General features: G+C 44.4%; 1 protein-coding gene across 3 annotated transcripts in view; it reads right to left on the reverse strand.

The window, feature by feature from the left end:
- ZCCHC7 (zinc finger CCHC-type containing 7) overlaps positions 1-24,070 on the reverse strand; it is a 120,072-nt gene that overhangs the window by 92,328 nt on the left and 3,674 nt on the right. For all 3 annotated transcript variants that reach the window (XM_037373542.1, XM_037373541.1, XM_037373544.1), the window contains exon 4: positions 20,033-20,743. In XM_037373542.1, the coding sequence (XP_037229439.1) occupies positions 20,033-20,720 (688 nt within the window). In that variant the 5' untranslated portion in view covers positions 20,721-20,743. The remainder of the gene's footprint in view (positions 1-20,032; positions 20,744-24,070) is intronic.

Consider the following 24,070-nt stretch of genomic DNA (forward strand, 5'->3'; position numbering starts at 1 on the left):
CCCCACCTTGCCCTCCAGAATGAGGGTGTCCGAAAAATCTGTAGAGAAGGTGAATTCAGCATTATTTGAACAGCAGTAGCATTTTGTTGACTGGGGGTCTCCTTAGAGCCTGCATAATAAAGAAGTTACCGGCACTAACACTGAGATGACGGGCTAGACAGAAACGCCACTCAGCAAACAGCAAGAACCAAGACCAAATGCAGCGCCAGTTCAGCATTAAGACATTCAATACCATCTCATAAATTCACACAGTTCAGAAGATTCTCTTTCCTAAGCCAAAGAAAATAACCTATGCCTGCAAAATGGCAGCTAACAGCCGTTTTCCTTTCTTCTTTTCTTGGTGTGGTAACTAACGTACACTTTAAGCCCACTATGCAGCTGGCTGCTTTCTAGCCCCCACCATAGTTTGCAAAATGCATGAATAATATAAAAATAAGACGTTGCCAAGTATTCCAATTAAAGAACAGTCTGGCTGTATCTTTCAAACTATCACACGCCATCAAAAATGTTATCTGTGTAATTCCAAAGATGAGTTCCTCATTATTTCAAATTATGTCAAGGGATTATTTGGGGGTCAGGGAGGTACAGAGCAAAAAGGTCAAGAAGAGTAATTTGACCTCTCAAAAGATGGAAATGAAGAGCTTTTGGCAAGATGCCTAGAGGCCATTTTCTGTACCTTGAATGATATTATAACTCGCTGGTGGAACTTGGAAGAGGCAAATAAATTTTTAATCAGAGAAAGTAGAGGGGAAAAAAAAAGCACGCTAGAGAAACTGGCAGTAATGTTTTGCCTCTTTTAGGATCAAAAAATAAGTATTCCACATTTGGAATGGGGCAGCCAGACTGACTGCATCCTGCCGCGTCTGCCAGCCAGCAATCCCTGCACCTGGACCGCTGTTTCTATGTGGCCAAGCTCCAGCACACGATGAAAGAGGCACATCTTGTTATAATCAGACAGTTCAATCTAAGACTCGTGTTTAGAAAAATATAATTAAAACAGGACAGCTGTACAAAGTATTTGTTGGAAAGCAGTATTCAGGAAAAATTTACCTAGTGAGCTTTGGCAACCGAAGAGCTTGCTGCTCAGAGGATCTGATACTGGCAGAGGAGCATCCTGAGAAAAGATGCTGTTTGGACAATGTTCGGTACAGCCTGTCTGTCCTTCCTGGCCCACAGGATACTCTAATCAGTGAAAATTAACTAAGCAGGCCTGTTATCAGCACATTTACTACACAAGGAAGCACACAAGTTGGACACAACAATTACCATTTTACACCTCTTGCCACATGTGATGAAATTTACCCCGAGTTCTCTTTAAAGCAGCCTTGGCTTTTTGCAGGGAAGATGAGCGAAGTGACAAGTATCCAAACAACAAACCATTTAAAACGGCACCCTTCCAAAATGCATGAAAGCAACGGTAATCTTGCTTTAAAGGAGGTCAAAGAGCGGGGTGAAGACTAGGTACAGTGTTCCAAGTAAATTGCAAACGAGAACATGAAGCGGGGCAGGAATTCAGCCCAGCAGGACTGAACGCTTACAAACGCCCCTGTGTCCGAGGGATGAGCGTGTACTTGTACAGGACTGCCCTGAAAGCCAGCCCTCGTTTGTTTGCTATCTAAAGCAGATTCTTCTCCATCACTTCAACACGCCCCCCGCCTCATAATCTCTCGGCTGGCAGTGCCATTGGGCCTTAAACATTTGGATTTGGTACATCCCGCTACTGTTAAATGCAAGCACAGAAACCTGCAAGAAAAAGTAAGCCGCTTACAGAGCCCAGCAACAACTTCTATTATTCTTTCCTTCCCTCGGGTTGTTGATTTATGTTCAAACACAGGGATAAAACACTGTAGTATCAGAACTATGAGAACAGTTACTCTGATACCACACATTAACACTAAAACATGTTTCCAAAGGTAAATCTTGTTACTGCACTAAACCCACTGAAAAATTAAATTTCTCCAATACACATATATTAGAAATTCAGTAATTTTCCTGCTTCCAAGATAACTTGTGCCAAAATCCATGTGAATTATTCGTTAATTTATTACTTGTTAACAAAAAAAAAAGGGGGGGTGGCTGGGTGGGGAGTGAGAGCCTTCTGTTAAAGACAAGTCACAATTACTGTGGCTTTTACAAGCTGCAGTCAAACAAGGATTTTTTCTGTTTCCATCCACCTTATTTATAGTTTTTAAAAGATCATAATATATTTTAAGGAACCGCTCTTTTGCTAAAAAAAAAAACCAACAACGGGGGGGGGGGGGGGGCGGGCGGCAAGTTAGACCAAAGAAGAAATAGCAAATGTTACTTTCCAGGTTATGCTTTAGCAGTTACCATGCATTCACATTGTGATTTCCTTAAAGCTTTTACAAGTTAACTATCTCGTACAGTGCCAAAACTAGCTCTACTTTTCAACAGACAAATGTTAAAGGTCAAAAAAATCCAAACCACAGCTATTCCAGCTACGGATCACCCCCTAACTGTAGCTGTTTTCCCATACACATCCTCTAACAGCATTTGCTGCAGAAATAAACTCGTGTCATCTTTCCGCCTCAGAAAATAAGAATGACATAAAATTGGAAATCATATTTTGCCATTTTTGCTGGTTAAAGATGATTATTTCAATGCAAGAAGCTTATTATTTTGCAATAACATTTCATATGGTTTTCTGGCACATTTCAGCCATTGATATTGGGGTCCAGGACGGAACGTAGCTGAACTTACTAGTGTTAGTATTTTATTAGCAGTCTGTGGCATTAACAACTTAGCACAACTGTGGTCTTTGCAGGTTTTTGAAATTGTTATTAGCTACTGTATGTTTAATTTCAGAAATAACTAATATATATCTCTTCACAGATACTCCATCCAAATTTTTTTATTTAACATTTGTATAATTAGAGATACTACACAGCCACAAACGTAAGGATTTTGCCGTAAATAAAAATACAGGAATGAGTTTTGTTGAATAGAATTTGTGTGTGCAGAGCTGAAAAGCACAGAGGTAGCGTAATTGTTTCCAGAAAGATACAATGAAAGTTTATTTTGAAGCTCTATGTTTATACTTCATTTTGTATAAATATTACAGAAATTGCTCTATTAACTATGTGTTCAAGGGGGGGGGGGGGGGGAACCCACAAAAATGTCTTCAGAAAAGTCAGTGCTAAAGTGTAAACGAGCAAGTGCCCTGTCTTTCTGGTGGGCCACAAGGTGGGCCATTCCTCCACTTTTCCTGATGTCTCTTTGAGACTACTCCCCTCTCAAGGGGGAAAATAACCTTAACTTCCGAAGGAAAAACATATTCTTAAGTCACTGAGGGTTTCGTACCTATTGCCCCCAGACTACCTTGCACCATTCTTCTCCCCGTTGTGACGTTGCAGTGCCCAGGCCACAATGCATTCTGCATGAAGCACCGAGATGAGAGCAATTGTAGTGATTTTAATTTCTGTGGTAACACATCAAATACCAGGGAAAACATTGTACTATATTGCTTTACTGGTTCCACTACTTATCAAGTATACTAGAAAACAGAGAACTAAGCCTGTTTTTATTACAAAAAACCCACTCTGTATTACACTGCTTAAAGCAAAAAGCTGAAAAATCATGGGTTTTTTTTAATCAAGAAGTGTATGCGGAGATAGGATGCTTGTACTACACAGCTGAATATGGAGGTTCAGCAATGTTGCCTGTGTACTAATTTGATTAACTGTCCATTGTTTTCAACTCTTAAGCAATGATAATGTATATGCTCAGGTCACTTGTCCTAGTTTTTGCTCACTGAACCACGCTGCCATTGGTCAATATTTAAAACACAGAATTTTAAGTGTGGAGGCTGGTGAAGGCAGCCTGATACTTATTCCTTGATGTCATTTTGATTTTTCTTCCTTTCTCCTCCTGTCCTTTTTTCTTTTTCTAGATGACAATTGTTTGAACAGACTGATTTTTCATTCATTCCATACGGAATCGTGTCCTACATGGCATTTAATTTTATTAATAAACTTCAAAATTACAACAATAAAGTTAAATTTTGGAACACAAACTGAGAAGAACTTGTGGACTATCTAAATTTCCCATTCAGACGGGAAGAACATTTTCTGTTCTTCTCTTTTATCCTTTAATTGGTTGACATTAACAATGATTTTCATGTTTTCCTCATTAATGGTACGTATACCGTTTTTTAAAAAAAGCGACTAACCAGACATATTAAACCAGCTATCCATTTCCTTTAGGAAAACAGGATGGGCACTAAGATCTCAGTTATTTCCCCGTCTGATTTATCCTGCAAACTTCAGGTGAGCCCACTGTGGACAGTCCTGTCAGGAGATGGCAGAAAGCAGATTCAAACCAGGGTGACCTGTGACATTTAATTCTACCATAGCTAATACCACAAGCCTGCGATCCTTTCCTGCTTCTCCTTTTAATTTCAAGTGCTGCACCCAAAGTTCAAACCAACAGAATTACCTATGAGAAGACGAATTACAAACAATGGCTTCCTTACGTTGGTTAACCTTAAAAACATAAAAACTCCCACAATTCTCTTGGAGCACATGGGGAAGCACAGAGGTTTTGATGCACACGCTGTGTTCATGCTGCTGTACGGCGCAGTGAAGCTCTGCGTGGGAATACCTACAATTTCCCCAGTCAGGACATGCAGGTTTTTGCTGCATGATTGCAGGGCATCTGAGCAGCTGTGCTGTCTGGCAAGCGTACTGCTGACATTATAATCCACCTGCGCTGGGAAGCTGTCATGCTTTCCTTCGCGTATTTATGCTCTCGGAGAAACTGCAGAAGAAGAGAGCTACATCCAAATTAAAAGTTGTTCTTGCAGCTGTACCATTCCTGAACGACTGACAAGGATTTTTTGATGTATTTTTCGTTTATGCCTACTTTTATGAGCAGATGTCCTCCCTGTGAGATACAAACTGGAATGGCGACGTAAGAATGCCGACTGAGAAATGTTCTCAACTTTTACTGATAAAAAAAGATCAGATATTTGCCAAATTAAGAAAAAAAAAAATGTTTCAGCAAAGTTATCCTTAATAACCAATAGATTTTCAGCTTCTTTTACAACACCGTAAATAAAGTGAGACTACAAAAATTTTCTTTTAGGAAGAATTCAGTTCCCAGCAAGCCTCCTTGCTCCTTCAAGGTCCTGCAGATTTTTAGCTTCGCAAAGCAACTTGAGATTAGCCAAGCTTTGAAAAATTGATAATAAAAATAAAAACGTGAGGGGAAGATGCCTTTGAAGGTGCATTGTCCGTGATGATGAACGTAGGATGCTAAGCAAACCAAATAGGCTTTAAATGAACTAAATACATTAGACATAAGCAACCTGCAGGCTTAAAACTAGTTACCCAAGGAAGTACCACTACTCCATCAATAAAGGGAGTCCCTCTAACTCCCGAGGCGGGCCTATCCTATCCGTATGAACGCAGTCTCAGGTCCAAGTGACTGTTGCTGGATGCTAGCTGTTTTCCACCCCGTGACAAAGCCTTAGGTGCTTAGCGGAGAGCTGCCAGGCTTTCTCAGTCTGCATTTATTTCCCTTTTCAGTGCTAAGACAACGTGGGCTGAAAAGCAGTTACAGCTGCCTTTTTCTATTTTGATGCAATTGTGTTTCACTGCCCCACCAAATACCTAGCACATTTTCATGTGTTCCTTCCTAATTATTTGAGTCCATTGGAGAATGATTTTCAAATGTCTATTTCCACACAAGCCGAAGTATTTTTTAGCTTTTGTCCTTCAGAGACAGCACATGCATGTGCCATTAAAAAATTACATCACTGACACACGTCATAAAAGCGCCATTCATATTTAAAAACAGTGCATTTTGGACATGGAAGCTAAGATATATAACTAACAGCCAAACTTAAGGATTTTTTGCAATTTTACTGTTTTCTGAAGTCGGTAATTTAATGACCATTTTAAAGAAAAGGTAATTTTTAAGGTAAGTCACAAAGGCTTGGGTTCAGAACGGCCCATTAGCCACATTCCTTCTGTCCCAGGGACTGTGAAAGCAAGACCGGAGACAAAAGCACACTGGGTCTCCCCTGACTCCTCCACAAATGTAGTCAAACAGTGAAAAGATACTACAAGGAGAGAAAAAAAAAAAAAAAAAATCAGAATGAACCTCTCCGATGAGAAACTAATTAGTACTAAGCACACAACATCTTACATTTAATCCCATTAATCGTCAGGGGCAGGAAAGATGCGACTCGCTGTCCAGCTGCCTCCCTGGCTGGCTGGTCTGCAGGGCCAGCAGCACTATCCCTGGCATTGACCCTGGCCCTGACACCAGCCCTCGCCAAGGACCCCTCTCCCCCAGCCACCCATCTATCAACAGACGATGCTCCGGGCAGCACTGCGGCCAGGGCTGGGAGGGCGGTGGGGGTCCGGCCACCCAGCAACCTGGTACCGGCCCAGCAGTGAGAGGCAAACAGGAGGGGAAGGGGTGCAGGGCACAGCAGTGGGCATCTCACGACCCCCCCCCCCCCCCCCAAAGCCACGCAGCGGGGGCTCCTGCCCGGAGAGGCCGGCGGAGGGGAGTGGGAGCCAGCGGGACCAGTGACGCGCTGCTCATCCCAGTCATCCTCGTGCACCTCGCTTTCAAAGCAACCACACTGAAACACAGCACGCTGCGACTCTTAAGCTGTAATCAAATCACCCTGGTTTTAGAGAAATGACAAGTAAAACAGTGTCATTCCACCGGCGCGAGGCTCAAAAGGACAAAAAAACCCAAAAACCAAAAAACAACCCAAAAACCCAACCCAAAAGCAAAGTGAATGCCTGATGCCTGGTTTAGGCTTCGTTTTTGACAAAAGGCTGTAGCACTAGATCATTTTAAATACTTGGGTTTGCTATGTAGAAATCTAAAAACTTCCAAAAGTTTTTGTGTTGGTCTTTTTGTTTGGGTTTTTTTTTTTTTTGAAAGAGTAAATTGAAAATTAAATGAAATAAAATAGGTAAAAGAATAAAAGCAGACAAGCAGACAAAATCACTACTACATTCAAAACAAAGGTCAGCATGGACGTATTTCAGAAAAAAACCCAGGGAATAAATTGCCTTCGCTACCCACTCACAAAAACACAACTCATGGGAGGTGTACGACATAAGTCATATATATACTACAAATGCCAGCTGCAGTCCCTCTGCTCCGGCTGCTGACGCTGATTTCTTAAAGGGATCCTCTTCTCTGCCACTTTGAATTTTATGCCGAAACAAAATGATGCTCATTCAAAAACAGATGAGAAAACCCCCTCTGGCACATGCCCACTCAGCTTTAGTTCTACAAGTATCAAAAGTACAGTTAGATGACACAGAAATTGCCTCTGTTCGGAAGAGCAAGCCTCAGGGCACAGCTGTGTTTTGTGTCACGACTATCGCACACTGAAGCCTATCACACAGACCCCAGCCATCTCAGGAAGGAAGAAAAGGCTGGAAATGGTGCTGCCCCTTCTCGGAGGTGTATTTTGAAACAGGAGAGAAATCTCCGTTCAAAGCTGGCAACTTTTTTCCACTTCACTTTTCTTTGTAACGCTGCATGCTGGATATCCCGCACGAACGCAAGGCAAATGGGAACGCTGCACCCTCACATCCGCCTCTAAAAATATACATACAAATCCATACATGTTGCATATGCTTACATGTGTGTGTATGTACGCTTATAGGCAGTCCCGAACCGGAGCGAGCTGCCACGTCTCAGGCCAGAGCCCCCCACGGCTCCGGGGTGGGGGAGGGGGGTAATCCCCCGATCTCTGCAGCTAAAGTTTTAAATATACAAGACACGGTTATCAACTTAGCGGCTTTACGGCTTACCTTCAGGCAGCGTCGGGGCTGGGAGGTGTGTGCAACCTTAACGCAATTACTGCCACCACAGAGGCTTTGACACCAAACGTTTCGCTGCCTCCCCTTGAGAAGGGCAGAGAAAACTGATCTTTCACCATGCACAAGAGTTTCCAAAAGAGACCGAAAAAAGCATCTGGCAGCCTTCCCACACGCCCCCCCCCCACCCCCACCCCCCACCCCACCCCCCACCCGCCCCTCTCACTCTCTGGTTGTTGGGGTTTTAAAGGGGTTGATGGAGGAAGATTTATCAAGTACTGAGGATGGCTGGCCGGGACTTTGCTGTTCCTGGTGCTTCAGGGCTCTGAGGCAGGACGAGCACGCCACGACGAGCCGTGCAACAGCGACAAAAAGCAGATAAAACTGCCCTCTTCGAGCAAAGACTTGCTTTGTGACTGGCGCCAAGGTCTGTGCTCTGCAATAGGGCCTCCTCAGTGCCTGTGAGTATATTCTCCTCACCTACACTTCAAAAGGGGCCATACGGAAGAAAAACGGCCACCACTTCTCACACCTGACCCTGCGCAAAGGCACTCAGAATTGGCACCAAATGGGTGACAAAAAGCATCTTGGCAGCCAGGTCAGTGCACATAGTCTTCCAAGCACGTGGGTGATGGCCTCGCTGCTCTGTCATATAAGCCATACATCACCAAACCCACCACAAGAAGGCCGGCTGAACAGAGAGAGCTTTTATTGTCATGTTTTCTCATTTCTAACAATGTCATTATCTCCCAAGATGTAACCGGGATACCTGTCACCATTGCATACCATGTAAAACCAGGAGCATTAGCAGGAGGAAACCCAAGCATCACCATCACCACCATCATAGAAAGTGAGTGGAGGTTGAGCCGGGCAGATGGGAAACCTTCCTGGCGCTAAAAATTTTCAGATAGAAAGAAACAGCTTCAAGCTAAATTCCACAACTGCCCAACATGCCATGTTAATGGGAAATGCCCCTGCTAACCAGAAACCCTCGGCAGGCTGCCGGTACAACCTCCTGCGAGGTCCTCGGCGCCTGCCATGCCTCGGCTCCTGCCAGCCCCGCAGCACGGCCAGGGGGACCACGTGCGACCACCGAGAGCTGCCAGGGAGAACCAGGGCACTGGCAGCATCAGGCAACTGGACAGGTCCCGGTGAACAAAACCTCCCAAATCTGAGCTTCTCTGGAGATTGGAGAGAGATTTGGATTTGCACGTGGAAGACTGGAAACGCTGTCAGTGCGAGAGGGGAAACCGTACAGTCAAATAACGATGTGAAAGCAGGCGCAGGGCTGTGCTCAGCCTCAAGCACGCCGGACAGTGGTGCCCGCGGGGCTGGTGAACAATGCCAGGCGTGCACTGACATGCACTGACTTTTCGCCAGTGGACACCACAATTCTCATCTAGCAAAAGATGCTGGAGGGGGATTGGTACGCAGGAAACACTGGCACGAAAGGCATATAACATTTATTAATAACAACACTGGAATATCAATTATATACATCAATAGAGTATGAAGACAACAACAATATTCATCCCAGGACTCGCTGGCCTGCGTTATAGACATCGCGTGTATCTACCTGTAACATGCACAGATGTTACAACAGGCTAAGGATCTACTTCTGTATCTCCTCCAAATTAAAAAAGCGACGAGCCACCGCATACCAGCTGTCACGAGACTCATGGTCACCATGATGGCAGCACAGGGTAAGTTTTCTGTGCTCTTCAGTAAGAAACCCACAGATTACCAGATGTGCTGCATGCATGTCCATTTTGACCACTCAGCACTTGCGGTTCAAACCTTCCCAGCGAATCCCATCCCGTGCCAGAAGGCAACGGAGCAAGTTCTTTGAGGCGAAAAGGCCCCGATTTCTCTAGACGCATGCCAATTACTGCCTAAGGGCTCACAAAATGATGTGCCATCCTTCTGCATTCCTCTGAATGTCAATATTGCCCACAGCTTCAAAGCACAAACCCACTTTCACTAGGTGCTCCTATTAATGGAAAGACACAGAAGGTATTAACAAGCCACCTTATTCCTCCTACCAGGCCTTCTCTACTTTCATTCTGTTTTAAATTCATTAATATAAGCTGTTTTCCCTGTGCTTATTTCATGCACATATCTGCATGATTTATGCCCCTTTGTAGCCCAACTCAAACTTTACTTTTTCCCTTTTTAAACCCTTAAGTCCTTTGTCTTCAGTATATTCTCTGTTGCATTTTTTAATTACTTAAAAAAATTGAACTTCTCCTTCAGAAGGATTAAATCAGTTTCCCACCAGTGTTCAAAAATTCAATTGCAGTATGACAGTCTTTCCCCACCTGTAAGAAACCCAAAGAAACAGGGACAAGGAAGAAAGATCAAACTGATGACAGAAGTGGGGAAAAAAAAATTCGTCTTATAACAATCAACAGAACAGGGGGGGAAAAAGAAAAAAAAAAAAAAGAGAGAGAGAAAAAAGTGAAAAAGTCACCCAGAATATATGACCATGTAAGCATGGGCACTCTTGCAGAAAACCTAGTCAGCAATCCAAAGCCATGGGAAATTTAAATTAGAGCTAAGGTCCACAATAGCAGAGAAATCTGTACAGATAAAAGGGCCTGCTCAGGCTGCAGGTATACTTAGTCTAGATCTCTTCAGATTTGCAAAGGAACTTTATTAGTTTTATTAATTTTTTTCTTAAATAATCAAGAGATTCGAGTGTATCCACATTACACGGCAAAGAAGATTAAGTTTTTTTCTTTAATCAAAATATCCATATGCATGTGCTGTATCTTCCACATGGTGGGTGGATTCCCACTGCTTATTACTGCTCCGGGGTGCATTCTGCTATAGTAACTCATGCACAAAACACTCCTACTACATTGAAGTAGCGTTAAGGGTCTAGCAAACGGGAGCGAGAAGAAAAAAAACCCCCTCACATCACAGCCAAAGTCCCAGTGTTGAGCAGCGCACGGTTCTGAGGAAAGCAAGCTGATAAAAGGGTTTCAGCAACGCAGCCACAAACAGACAAAACACCAAACGCGGTGACATCAGCTTCTACTTTCCGGGCAGCCGGCGTGACCTGGCATCACTCCGCCGGTTTCGCCCTTGGAGGGGGATGAAGCCCCCAGCCCCGCGCCTGGCTCTGCTCAGGAGGGATGGGACGGGGAACCGTGGTGCGGTGGATGCTTGGCGGGACCGCAGCACGGCCACGGGCACGGCCTGGGCAAGGGGGACCAAAGACCACAGGTTCCCACCCCCTCTTGGAAACCCCTCTGTCCTCAGGCTTCGCAGCAGGCAACAGACAGCGCAGTCCCATGTGCATGGCTTACCAGCCCTCACAAACACAACTCCCGGCACAGGCTGCTTCCAAACAGCCGCTAATTTCACACCGAGGCATCTTTCTGCGAGCTCTTCCATCAGCTGACCCCTCCAGCTGCCCAGCGCCCACCCTCAGCATCCCAGGGGAGACGCCATGCTCCAGGGTCACAACAGCTTGGCCCCCGCGACCCCTCGGCAAGGGGCCACCGAGCCGCCTTCGACATGACGTGACGTGGATGGCCACCGACCCGCAGCGCCCGAGCAGCCTCCCCGGCCTCAAGAAGGACCAGCAGCGAGTGGAGATGCAGCAACGTGCCTGCAGCACCCAGCCGTGCGCCGCCACGCAGAACTGCCCGGGAACAAACCCTTGCCTTTTGGTTTGGTTTTGTTGTTTGGGGGTTTTTTTTCCTGGTTTTTTTTTTGTTTGTTTTTTTTGCGACATTGGAATTTGTACATGAACCACACTTACTTAGTCTTGCTGATACCATTAGGTATTAATAAGAAAAATATTTTCATTGCAAAACTAATTTTCACCAAGAAATCTTTTTTTTTTTTTTTTACTTTTGAAAGCAAGTTTTGCTGAATTCAATCCAGCAAGTCCACAGCTCAAGCATCCAAAAAGTACATCTCCTCAAATAGTATTTCTGTAGCCTAACAAAATGAAAACTTTCTTGTAGACGTTTTTGTAGAAAATTTAAGTTGATGCTACAAATACCAACAAGACTCTAGAACAAAAACATACTACATCGTGCAAAGGTCGTGTTCAAAACTAGCTGTCAAGGGGAAGGGTAAATTAAAGAAGAAAAGCACAGCTCACTGTACTTTTTTGTCATTTTAGAAATAAGCTTACCCCTTCTCCCCGTTTAAAAATACACCAAAGGATTTGAATAACAGCACAGAGAGGAAAAAAAAAATACAGATGTGGTCAGATCTTTGAATAGTTTCTGTAGTACCATGCAGAGTTAAGAGAAAATTAAGTCATACATCGAGAAGCCGCCATTTGAAACACCAATAGTTAACAAAGGGTATTTCCTTTTTGAGCATGGCTGACAGAGATAAAACAATGAGCTAAATTTATCAGAGACTGCTGTTTTCATTTTGACTCCTTAAGCTGTAGTTACTGCTGCTGAACAGAAAACTCCTTCCTGTATTATTTTTTAGGGAAGAGGGTCAAATGAAATGCTTTCAAATTACCTTTTTTTTTTTTTTTTTAACCGTTTCATTCACTAAATGTTCAAATCTTTTTTTTTTTTTTCTTTTTTCTTTGAAAGATGTACTTTTATTGTTTTGGGTTTTTTTACTAAAATGAGAGACTTGATAACTCAGGCTAAAAAGCAGTGTATAGAAAGACCTCTAAACCTGGAAAACAAGATGGAAATAGATGCCAAAATGGAAAGCTGAAACAACTGCTTTGGAAATAGTAGCTTGCCCTTTGTTTTATGTTCACTGTTTCTTTTCATATAGGGCAGTTTTACAGGACAGTAAAAGTTGACATAAAATCCTGTGCCTCAAGTGAAATGATTTACCCCTTGAACGCTGGCTTCCCTTCATAACTCCTGTCAACAGAGAAGATTAAAAATACTTGTATTTTACCAAATTCCAGAAGTCACTCTGTTAGGAAACACCAAAATCACTTCATCTACTCAAGATAGCTAGAAGATCATGTGACAAACAGATTTCAAAATATCCTGCAACACCCCATAAGCCTCAGCTGAGTTTTGTGCTTTCTCCTCCGAGCATCCTGCTCTTCCGTGTGTCTGAGGTCACCACCAGAGCCAAAGCTACACCACACACGGCTTCTACACAGTCGTGGAACAAAATGCTTAAATAAAAGCACAGTGTCATCCTTGCTACAGAACCTATTTACGCCCCCGGGCAGGAGCAAGCTCCGGCTGAACAGGCGCTGCACCCGTACAGAAGCCACGTCAGTCCTTGGTCTGGGGGGGACACCTCGTGCAGCAGCTGCGCCGAGCAGCACACATGGGAATTGCTCCAACGGTTGTGTGCCATGTCACTGTCTGTAAATGTCATGAAAATGTGGCGAGAGCTGCTAAGGAGGTGGCACCAGGGTGCCTGACGAGGTTTGCAGGCCGTGGAGCAATGACCGCAAAGGCACCTGGACACAACGCTCTTTACTAGAACAGACTGATACCCAGTGACTGTTACTTTTAAAAGCAACTTCTTGTGCTGGAAGTAGCATCTCTAGCGATGCTCTTGTAAAAGCCTCACTTACTGCGCTAATAAGAAAAAAAATCACGAGCAGAGAAGAAAACAACCGTTCCCTCCCTGGGAGACCAGCAGAGCACCTATGTGCTATTTTATAGAAACTTTGGATTCAAAAGCAGCCCTACCCACTGCGCACCACAAAGCTGCCAAGCGCAGAGTGCAATCACATTAGTTTCTTGCGCCCGAGGGCGATACTGGGTGGGCAAAGGATGAAACAGGCAGACGATGCATTGGGTTTTGTACCCCTTAGTGGCCTGACATCAATGCAGCACCTTCGAAAGCTGTCTTTCCAAAAGCCGTGAGGAAAAAAACCAAATTGCAGAGGTTATGATTGCAGCTATACGTGGGAGAGGAAATACAATAAAAGGAAGCATTTAATGAAGGAATGGGTGGAAGACTTCCAACTACAGCAGATTAATGCTCTTATCATATATACTCTTACTGCAAACTGGAGGAAAGGGATGGAAGGGGAGAACCCTCCTTCAAAGACCTGGAAACGCTCCAACACTAAAAGTGAACTCACTGCCATTTACTATATGGTACAGTTTGTAACGATTCTCTTTGCACACTTACTTCTAGAGCCTAAAAATTAAAAAAAAAAATCAGAAAAATCATACCAAAGACCTAGATTTGCTGAATTACCTGGGTTTGAAACACCACAGGAAGCAGGTAGGACCCTTTATGCAAAGACCAAGCAGCAGCAGCAGTGCACGCTTCTCCAAATGCCATTGCAAGGAAACCCACCGACGACCGAGTGGAAGCAAGTAACACATCACAGGTACACGGTCACTGTCTTTCAGCTTGGCCGACCGTCTGTAATTCCAGCGCCTGCTTCGCTTCCAAGCTATGCGCAATCTCACCACAGAACAAACAACAAAGTCAGAATAAGGAGGGACAAGAGTCGCTACAGACACAGCAAGCGCTTTGCTTGATACCCCTCCCCGCGAAGCGAGAAAGCCAGTGCTCATCTATATATCCCGGCTAACGAAATGTTGCCAATCAGCTGTACAGCTGTCTTACGGAGCAACCAGCAGACGCATGACAAAAAGCTGTATTTTACAGAAATACAGGCAGAGATACGCTGCTGCTTAATGTGGTGTTAGGCAAGCAAAATAAAAAGTGAGAGGTATCTAAAGCCACTTGGAAAGAGGGTAGAAGCGGCAGGAAAAGTTTCCAGCTGTGTACTGAACAGCAGTGTTTGTGGACCAGCCGTAACGTTTGAGATGTGAACTGAAGATGGAAGGGTACAGGTGAGTCTTGGTTTTCTATCAGGAACCACAGGTCATTTCTCAGGCTCATTTCTGCCAAAGCAGCCAGCAGTGACTGAAGCTAGAAGTGGCTGTGTGGGAAGAAGACTCTCTGTGCATTGGAGGCATCAAGAAAGTGTTATTTGTTTACAGAGAACATGAAAAATAATAAGGCTGTTAGACAAGAGCAGGGCAGACAAATAACATGTAGAGGAGTTCGCAGAATAAGGAGATATGCCCAAGTCCTTCCCTCGAGGAGTTATTTCTGACTCCAGTGGAACCTCAGCACCCCTGTTTCAGGGAGGCAGACATGAAAACACACTCATCAAATGACTGACACAATCAGCTACGCTCAGAGTCACAGAATCATTCATGTTTCAGTTCCCTTTTTAATGTGAAGCAAACTGGACACTGGACGTACCATGACACTGTCACGGGAGGTCTATCCCATTTACAGACAGGCAGTTTTGGGGGAGAAAGGAAAAGGCAAGGATTCACCAGTCACTCCACTCTACATCCATCCTTACCGATACTGCAAGCCCTAAACCAGTAATGTACGTACTGTGTAGTCACCTACATACTTGATCTTGTTCTTTAGAAATGGTGAAAACAGAACCGTGCACACGGCTCAAAATAATTTCAACGAATTAACAGATAATATCTTTGCCAGAAAAAACACAGATTTTTTTTTTTTTTAAATGCATTTCTTCCTTCAGATTTAAAATTTTATGTTTCTGTTTCAGCAGGGGAGTCCTTTATAGAACTGGAGATACAACGCTGCGTAAGCTCAATAAACAAATTATGGTTACTTTACATTAGGAAGATTTATGGTTTTTGTTCCCTAAAACTATTTTGATACTGTTTTGGCTTTTCATTACATACATACACGTACATACCACAATGATTTATTTTAAGCCTCTGTCTTTGCAACCCCATCACCATTAGAAACAGACCAGCCGAACCCAATTTTTGCATGCCAGAGCTACCTGAATAACATTCACTGGAATCTGGGAGGTGGTCGAGAACCTGAGGTTTGACCAGAGCCCAGCCTTGTGGTACCCACTCCACCTCGGGCATGTGTCTACGTCAGGCCAGCACGGGGGCATGGCCCTCTGCTCTGCCCGCTACATACAGTGGAGTCAAATGTATCACCGTGAACTCATTCTCAGTTGGAAGAACTGTGCAAAGGTTGAGGCTTTCTGCAAAGTCATACATCTGTAGAAAGGCAAAAGCTGAGATGAAGAGAGAGGTGTGCGTACCAGCACCTGCTCCCAAACGGCTGCACGTGCCTCATGCATGTTGCTTATGTCCCATTCCTCCAGGCACGAGGCTGCTGTTGGCAAAACCACTACTGATGCCAGGCAAGTCACAAGAAGGGGTTTTGAGGAGGTTTTGATGTAGCTTGGAGAATAAAAATCAGAGTAGGAGCAGAACAGTTGTATTTATATGAGTTTCTTGTGTGGCTGCTTTTGACTTCCCACTCAAGCCCCTCAAAATGTGTTTACACTGACTACATTAAATTCAACAATTTTAGTTCTGACCAGTATGACAATTTTATACAGCGCAGGAAAATTCTGCTTCTGTTACCTGCCTTGAACATAGCTTGCTTATTTTCAGCATCTATGAATGTATATATGAATAAAAAACATTACCCAATTTCTTACAAAAGCATACCACAAGTTAGCAAAACTGCCTCCTGATATTTACCGCCCACGCTGATTTTTAAAAGCCTCTCTCAGTTAGCACTGGCACACTTTTGCGAGGCAAAGCACTGGCAAAGAACGGAGACATAAATTTTCATTTTCATGTATACCTAGTAAGCATAATCACTCCAATAAATTAATTACAGAATGTTCACCACAATGTGTATATGGAATTTTGAAATATGCTTGAAGTCTCAAGTACTGTTTAAACATTTTTTATCTTCTGTTTTCTTGAGTACTGTTTAGTGCTACCATCAGCAATTCTGGTACATAAATGCAAATTGATACACAGAGTAAACTAAACAACGGAAACCTAGCTCCAGGTCATTTGCCTGTCCAGCAGTTGTGAGAAAAAGAGACAATTCCCAGAAAATGCATTAATGGTGCTAGGCACAAACTGCATCACTGTTACAGCAGTCACCACATGGCACCAAACATTTGCTCCCCAAGAGGCAGAGTAATTTAAGAAAAAGACAAGCTAATTAGCTCTAGTTTCAAAGAAAAAGATAGGATACGGCTATACAAAAAGAAAGATATTAATGAAATTTAGCAGCTTCTCAGAAACTCCATTTTGAAAGATTCACGGGGAGAAAAAAAATTACATAAATTCCAAATATAATGTGGCTGTCTGGGGTTCTGGCATGGCAACTGAATGCTCTGACACTCTTCCAGCATCGCGCTGGGAAGAGGGAAAGCATTTCTTAAATCTCTGAGGCTTGGGCAAGCACGCTGGCATCTTTAATCAACAATCTGAGACTGAGTGCACGCTATGGGCTCCTTAGCCACGTACTATGCAAAACCAGACAGAACAACTCTAAGCAAAAAGTTACTGAACGTTTACAGGCAAGAAACAGGTGTTTCGCCAGAAAAGAAGGCAAAGGCCTCCTCAGCTTTCCCCTCTCAAAACAGCTTAGTAGCAGCATGCGAACAGCAGCAGTTTACAAAAACTTGATGAGTGTCAGCCTTTAGATCACTGCTGCAGAACACTTCATTGCACCAAAAAACGCCACCAATTTGCATGCGCACCTAGTAAAATTATGGTATAATTATATTAAAGGGGGGGGGGGGGGGACGACGACGGGGTTTAGTCTTGCAAAGGTCCTGAGCGCTGTGGCTGATGTGGCTAGCCTTGCCTTTCTTCAGGTCGCATTTTCTCTCACACTGGCAAGGGATGCTGTTTCTGGAAAAGATCTTTGTGCACTGGGAAACCGGTGGGCAAGGAAAAAGCACGGCTGGATTGCCCAGCAGAGTTTTTAGTTGCTGATGACGAGGTATGTATTACATAGTACGATTATTGCAAACACGTATCTAAAATCTGTCACATTAACCATCACATTTACTAACTTTCTACACTGTAACTTGGAAGAATATTTTGAGAAATACCCAAAATGTGAAGATGTTAGTTCTTAGCAATTGGGAATCTCTCTGAATTACTTAATGCAGAATCTATGCAAGAAGTCCCAGTAAATTTTAGATCAACAGCTCAAACTGTCAAGACTCCTGAAGGAGTGGTTAACACAACCTGCTTCAGGAAGGGGAACCAGCTCAGAAGGTCTCCCTTCCATTCCTTGCCCTCTCCTGTTACAGCTCATCCCTTTCCATCAGAGTTCCAACTTCTCTGGTCTAGCACGCGGCAAAGCCTAAACAAGCACTGGCATCTGCACTGCTGAGGGGCAACGAGGCAAGGCAGACAGGGGCAGGGGGGCCAGAAACCTCATCACATGAAAAGAGGAATGACACTGCTCCCTGGGCAATGAGCACTGTTTACTTTCCTGCCCTGTGGTACTATTCAAACTTTTTATTGTTACGCAGTTTCTACCTCTGTCTTTCTCTCTGCCTGTAGTTCTCAAAGGGCTGTTTTTTCCTACATACTTTGTTTACAAGAAGAAAACATTGTATTCCCTCTTCATTTCAACCCCCTTTCCCCTTGCAATTTCTTCTATGATCTTAGGAAAACAAAATGTACAGGCAAGTTGGAAAGCTCACACTGTGAATCACTCTGATGACACTACTGAAATGATGGTATTGAAGTGGTGTAAATAATGGCTGTTTCCTTGGTCATAGTTTTGTATGCATCATTACGCGCTCCGATTCGCTTTCTGTTCATCATTCTTTTCAAACAGGGACCACTGGAGATCATCTTGCCCCCTCCCCTGGGCTGCTCTGCAATCTCAGGAACCCCTGTTAGGCCCTGGCCGCTGTGTAACGAGTCGGGCAGTTAAGCATCCCTTGTCCGTGCATGTGTTTGTGAATTAAGTACCTCATAGTAAGTATAGTATAAGTATTACCATCCTGGATCCCTAATTAAGTCACTGTTGTGATTACAGTAAATCCTATTTGATTCACTTTGTAAGCAATAAATTAGTCATTGATTACGTGCTACTAAACCGCTATGATCAATCTTAAAACTGTGAACAAAGCTTGCCTTTCCTTTAGATATAAACCATTGACCAAGTCTGGATCTAATGGCACCTAAGCTCTGTTAAGAGTTCAGAAAGCAAGGGGGTCCACTCTGAACCTTGTGACTCAATGGGAGGATCTCCCTTACTCTGTCACATTTATAATCTGTGTGAATCACTCTAGCTTAATTTTAAATTTGATTCTTTGTGTGACTTATCTATGTAGTAACAGAGTGAATCTTGCCATCTAACCTTGTGAAGTTGCACTCCCACAAATACCTGTTAGAACTATTTTGCTAATACTTTTGATGGTGACTCTTTAAGTGACCTAAAGTCGACATCAGTGTCGTGGCCGGGTGGTTTTTGAATGTCTCCAGGGAAGGAGATGCCACAGCCTCTCTGGGCAGCCTCTTCCAGCACTCCGTCACCCTCAAAGAAAAGAAGTTTTTCCTCGTGTTCAGAAGGAACCTCCTGTGTTGCAGTTTGTGCCTGTTGCCTCCGTCCTGGTCCTGTCACTGGGCACCACTGAAAAGAGCCCAGCCCCGTCCTCCTGACACTCGCCCTTAAGGTATTTGCAGATACTGACAAGATCCCCTCTCAGTCTCCTCCAGGCTAAACAGGCCCAGCTCCCTCAGCCTGTCCTCACGAGAGAGATGCTCCAGCCCCCTCATCAGCTTCGTACCCCTCCACTGGAGCGTTTCCAGTAGCTCCCTGTCCCTCTTGAACTGGGCAGCCCAGCACTGGGCACACGCTCCAGATGCGGCCTCACCAGGGCGGAGCAGAGGGGGAGGGTCACCTCCCTCCACCTGCTGGCCCCGCTCCTCCTCATGGACCCCAGGATCCCCCTGGCCACCTTGGCCACAAAGTCACACGGCTGGCCCATGGGCATCTTGCTGCCCACCAGCACTCCCAGGTCCCAGTCCGCAGAGCTGCCCCCCAGCAGGTCAGCCCCAGCCCGTACTGGTGTGGGGGGCTGTTCCTCCCCAGGTGCGGGACCCTACACTGGCCTTTGCTGAACTTCATTAGGTTGCCCTCCACCCAGCTCTCCAGCCTGCCCAGGTCTCACTGAATGGCAATGCAGCCATCTGATGTATCAAGCCGCTCCTCCCAGTTTTGTATCATCACCAAACTTTCTGGGGGTGTGCTTTGTCCCTTCAGCCAGGTCACTGATGAATAAATTGAACAGGACCGGACCCAGTACCAGCCGCTAGCTACAGGCCTCCAGCCAGACTCTGCAAAACTAGACAAACTAGACAATGTGAAACACTGACATCAGTATCATTGCAGACAAATCATCCCACACACAGAAGAATAAACAAGTGATTAAAAAAAAAAGTACTAACCTTCACTGACAGAAGTTGGACAGCCTTCAAGGTTCAACATTATATCTTTATCTCTGTCATCTGCACCGGCTCCCAAAAGCATCCAACTCTGGACATCACCACTTTCAGATACCAAGCTCTCCTCCTCCGAGCTGTCATCTATTACCAACACATCTTGGATGTCATGAACTCCAGCACAACTAACTGGGCTAAGCTTCCCACTAATGCTTTTCCATGGCCTTGAAATGTTTGTGCCTGATCCGGCAGGATCCAGGGTATTACATCTAGCAGCTTTGGCCTCATTTGGTGTGGAAGATCCTGGATGGGTATGCGTTTTACCTTGAGCTAAAGAGCTTGTTGAGTGCTTCGCTTTCATTTTGTAAATACTATCTTCTTCTGGTGTATCAGACAAGACGATGAGCTCAGGGTCATCTGAAAGCTGAGCACCACGATCAACTAATTCAGCGATTTTCTTGTCTTCATACTGCTTCTCAGCTAGAGCTGAACTGTGACCCATGGCTCCTGAAACGTCAGCTTCCTCATCCACTTCCAGCGTGCTGGATTCTCCAAGATTCTGGGAATAGTGGATCTGGCTGTACAGATGAAATTCCACCTCACTATCAACGCTCTGCTCACTGGATGACTCCTCGTTATAAAGTTCATCTTCATACGCTTCAGTATCCTCGGCGTCTTCATATCCGCCAAACATTCTGGAAAGTGAATAGTCTGTATCTATAAAAAAGCCAAAAGGTTTTATCAGAATGGTCATGAATGTATGCCCAAAACAACCTTTCAAATGACACCTCTGGTCTTTCTGAAATTGCTAAGGTTAGTCGCAGAGCTCTGCGTACAGAACATAAAACTGAGCAGACTTAGCAGCTACAACAATCCATGCTCAAATCCGTAACAGCAAACGCTCCTCAAGGGTCCACCTGCTTTACTTTTAACTACCACTTAACCTCAGCTAGTTTGGCCTCGGAAAGTTGCACTTCATGTGCTCTCAGCTTCCTCAGCTCCTTCCTATCCTGGGTTCAAAATGAGGGTACCTGCATGAATTGGGAGCCAGAGAAGTGTCTGAAGCACAGTCTGGATCATTCCGCCAACTAGTATTAATTCTGAGTACTTTGCAACTTGTTTTACTAAGTAACATGTAGATACCTGAAAGAGCAGGGAAGGAACACTTCGCAATATTTGACAGAAATAACTTGGAGCCCATCTGCACCTGGGCTGCAGAGTCACCTGAACTGGCACTCCAGAATTTAACCCTCTGACGAGAAGTGCTAGGGCAATGGTACCAAAGCACCCACGGACGCTCAGCACAAGCTCAGGTCTGAAGGTAGCATAAAAACCCCAACCAGAACAGTAGAGGTAGTATACAAATCTGCATCCTCCATACAAGCTAGCAGGTCGCATGGTCCCATCAGGACTTAACCAACTGAGTTACAAAGCCATGAAAATGCAACTACAATGTTCTGAGACCTGAGGAAGATAGACCTCTGAACAGTGTCTGCCCAGCTCAACGTTAGCTGTGACATCTCGGTGCTGCTACCAGTTAAGCAATAATTACCTACAATCTTTAACGGCCTTTTTGGTGGATCTAGGACTAAAGCCTCAACCTCCCCCTTCTCATGTACTCAGCCATACTGCTTTTTAAACAAGGATGCTACAAGAGTCGGCTGACGGGACAAAGTGCACCCTGAGCAGCTTGCAGCTGATTCAAAATGGGGAGGAGTGGTTGATACACCAGACGGTCAGGCTGCCATTCAGAGGCACCTCAACAGGCTGGAGAAGTGGTCAGAGAGGATCCTCATGAAGGACAAGAAAGGTAAATGCCAAGTCCTGCACTTGGGGAGGAGACAGGCTGAGGGCCTCCTGCCTGGAAAGCAGGTTTGCAAAAAGAGACCTGGGGATGGGCCAAGTTGACCATATGCCAATAAGCTTCTGGGACAAAAAGCATCCTGGGTTCCTGAAGAACAGCAGCAGCAGGGTGAGGGAGATTATCCTTCTGCTCCAGTCAGCACTCATGGGACTACATCTGGAGTGCTGCGTACAGCTCTGGGCTCTCCAGTACTAGAAAAAATGGACATACTGGGGTGAGTGCAATGAAGGACCTCTGAAACGAGAGCATCTGTCATATGAGGCCAGGCCAAGACAGCTGGGACTGTTTATCCTTGAAAAGAGAAGGCTCAGGGGGATCTTACCAATGCACCTAAATACCTGATGTGGGGGGAGTAAATAGGACAGAGCCAGGCTCTTCTGAGTAGCAGCCAGCAACATGACGACAGGCAAGAGACACAAAAATCAAAATACAGGAAAGTTCACTTAAACATAAGAAAAAAACCTTTTTTTTTTTTTTTTCATTTTGCGGAGCCTCCATCCCTGAAGATGTTCAAAACCCAGGTGGACGTGGCCCTGAGCAAACTGCTCTAGGTCACCCTGCTTTGAGTCAAGGGGACTGGAGGTGGCAATTGCCAGAGGTTCCTTCCAGCCTCAGCTATCCTGCGATCCCAACCCAAGAGTGAGTCTCTACAGCTCACCACCTACTCCCTAGCCTACAGCAAATCCAGAGACCTTCTGAAGTTACTTTGCCTAATTCACAGGATACTTTAAGTCTTTTACACTACCACATCATGCCTGGAGGAGAGGCAAAGGAATACTTTCTCTGAACAGCCTACCTTTATTTCTGTGTTACAGTTACTCCCAGGGAAGCCAACAAACTTTTTTAGATATGAATACTGTCAGATGGGGTTCAGTTTTTCAGTCATGGAAGTAAGCTGCATGGTATTGTTGAAATTCACATACCAATACTCAAGTAAAAACTTTTCGATTCAGGAGTTTGGTACAGAAGTAATTTGCATGACGATGGTATTTGAAGAACTCTTACTATCACAGCTTTCTGTGCTCACCCTGCACAGGCTTCTTCCCTGATTATGATACATTTGATCTCATTAGTATTCCTGTTACACCAGAAGTCAAACTAAAGAGGAAAACACTTATCCCACAAAAATAAACAAAGCAAAACCACATAAACCATGACCAAACAAGCAGGAAAATACAATTCATACACTGTAACCTTTTCTTTTGGGGCTTCCAGCAGATCAGCATATGTCATTCAAAGAAATCATCCTGGTCATCACCAGCTGAGATCACATCCAAAGACCACCAGAACCCTACTCATCCACGCGTGTGCTCAGCTCTGCCACCTTCTAAATACACTCACGTGGGTTTCTAACCTGCAAATACAGTCCTAAAACTTAATGAGGGGAGGCTCTAGAATCTCTTTTAAAAGCTCTCCTAACCACACAGCAACTACAATCGCCTCGAAACTTTTACACCTGTCAACGCAGAACTCTGCTTAGTGGCATAATGTGTGCAGCAATAACCTGAAGATAAAGAGGGTATCTCTGTATCTGCTAGGCTCTGCCCATCTCATCCACGTTCTTAGGTAACTATAATAACTATTATGCCAAATAAAATAGGAAAGAATGAGGTCAGAATTTGGCGGTAATAAACTAAATGACTCTATGTTATACCAGTATTTAGGTTTGGATGCCATAGATAGGAGGAAAGTAAAATGCTGGTCACCTGTGCGGTTGTAGGTAGTAAAAAACTAAGACAGAAAAGCATCTGACAGACCCCATGAAGCACCCATACTTCAAACATCTCTCTCAACTTTATGTGGAGTCACCCTTTCAAACAGGTCTGCTCCCACCCACAGGGCAAGAACAAAAGCAGACCTGGCTCCAATCAAGCACATTTACAATATTAATCTGTGGTTGCTATACATGAGAAAAGAGACTGTCACCAATGCAGGAAATTAAAGAATTCCCCTGAAGCATGCCATAATTTTAGTGATACTCGACAAGCCAACTCAAGCACTCTTTCCTTCCCACTCTGTCACCGGCTGGATGAAGTTACAGAAAGTAAGTATGTGACCATTGCTGAAAACATGCAGCTAAACAAGCCCGTTGAGATCACAAGTGTCGAAGAGTGCCCAAGGAGCTGACTCACAGACGCTGCATAACTAAGACGAGTAAGAAGAGGCAGCATGGCACTACA

This window comes from Falco rusticolus, chromosome Z (assembly GCF_015220075.1).
Source record: "Falco rusticolus isolate bFalRus1 chromosome Z, bFalRus1.pri, whole genome shotgun sequence".
NCBI classification, from domain to species: Eukaryota; Metazoa; Chordata; class Aves; order Falconiformes; family Falconidae; genus Falco; species Falco rusticolus.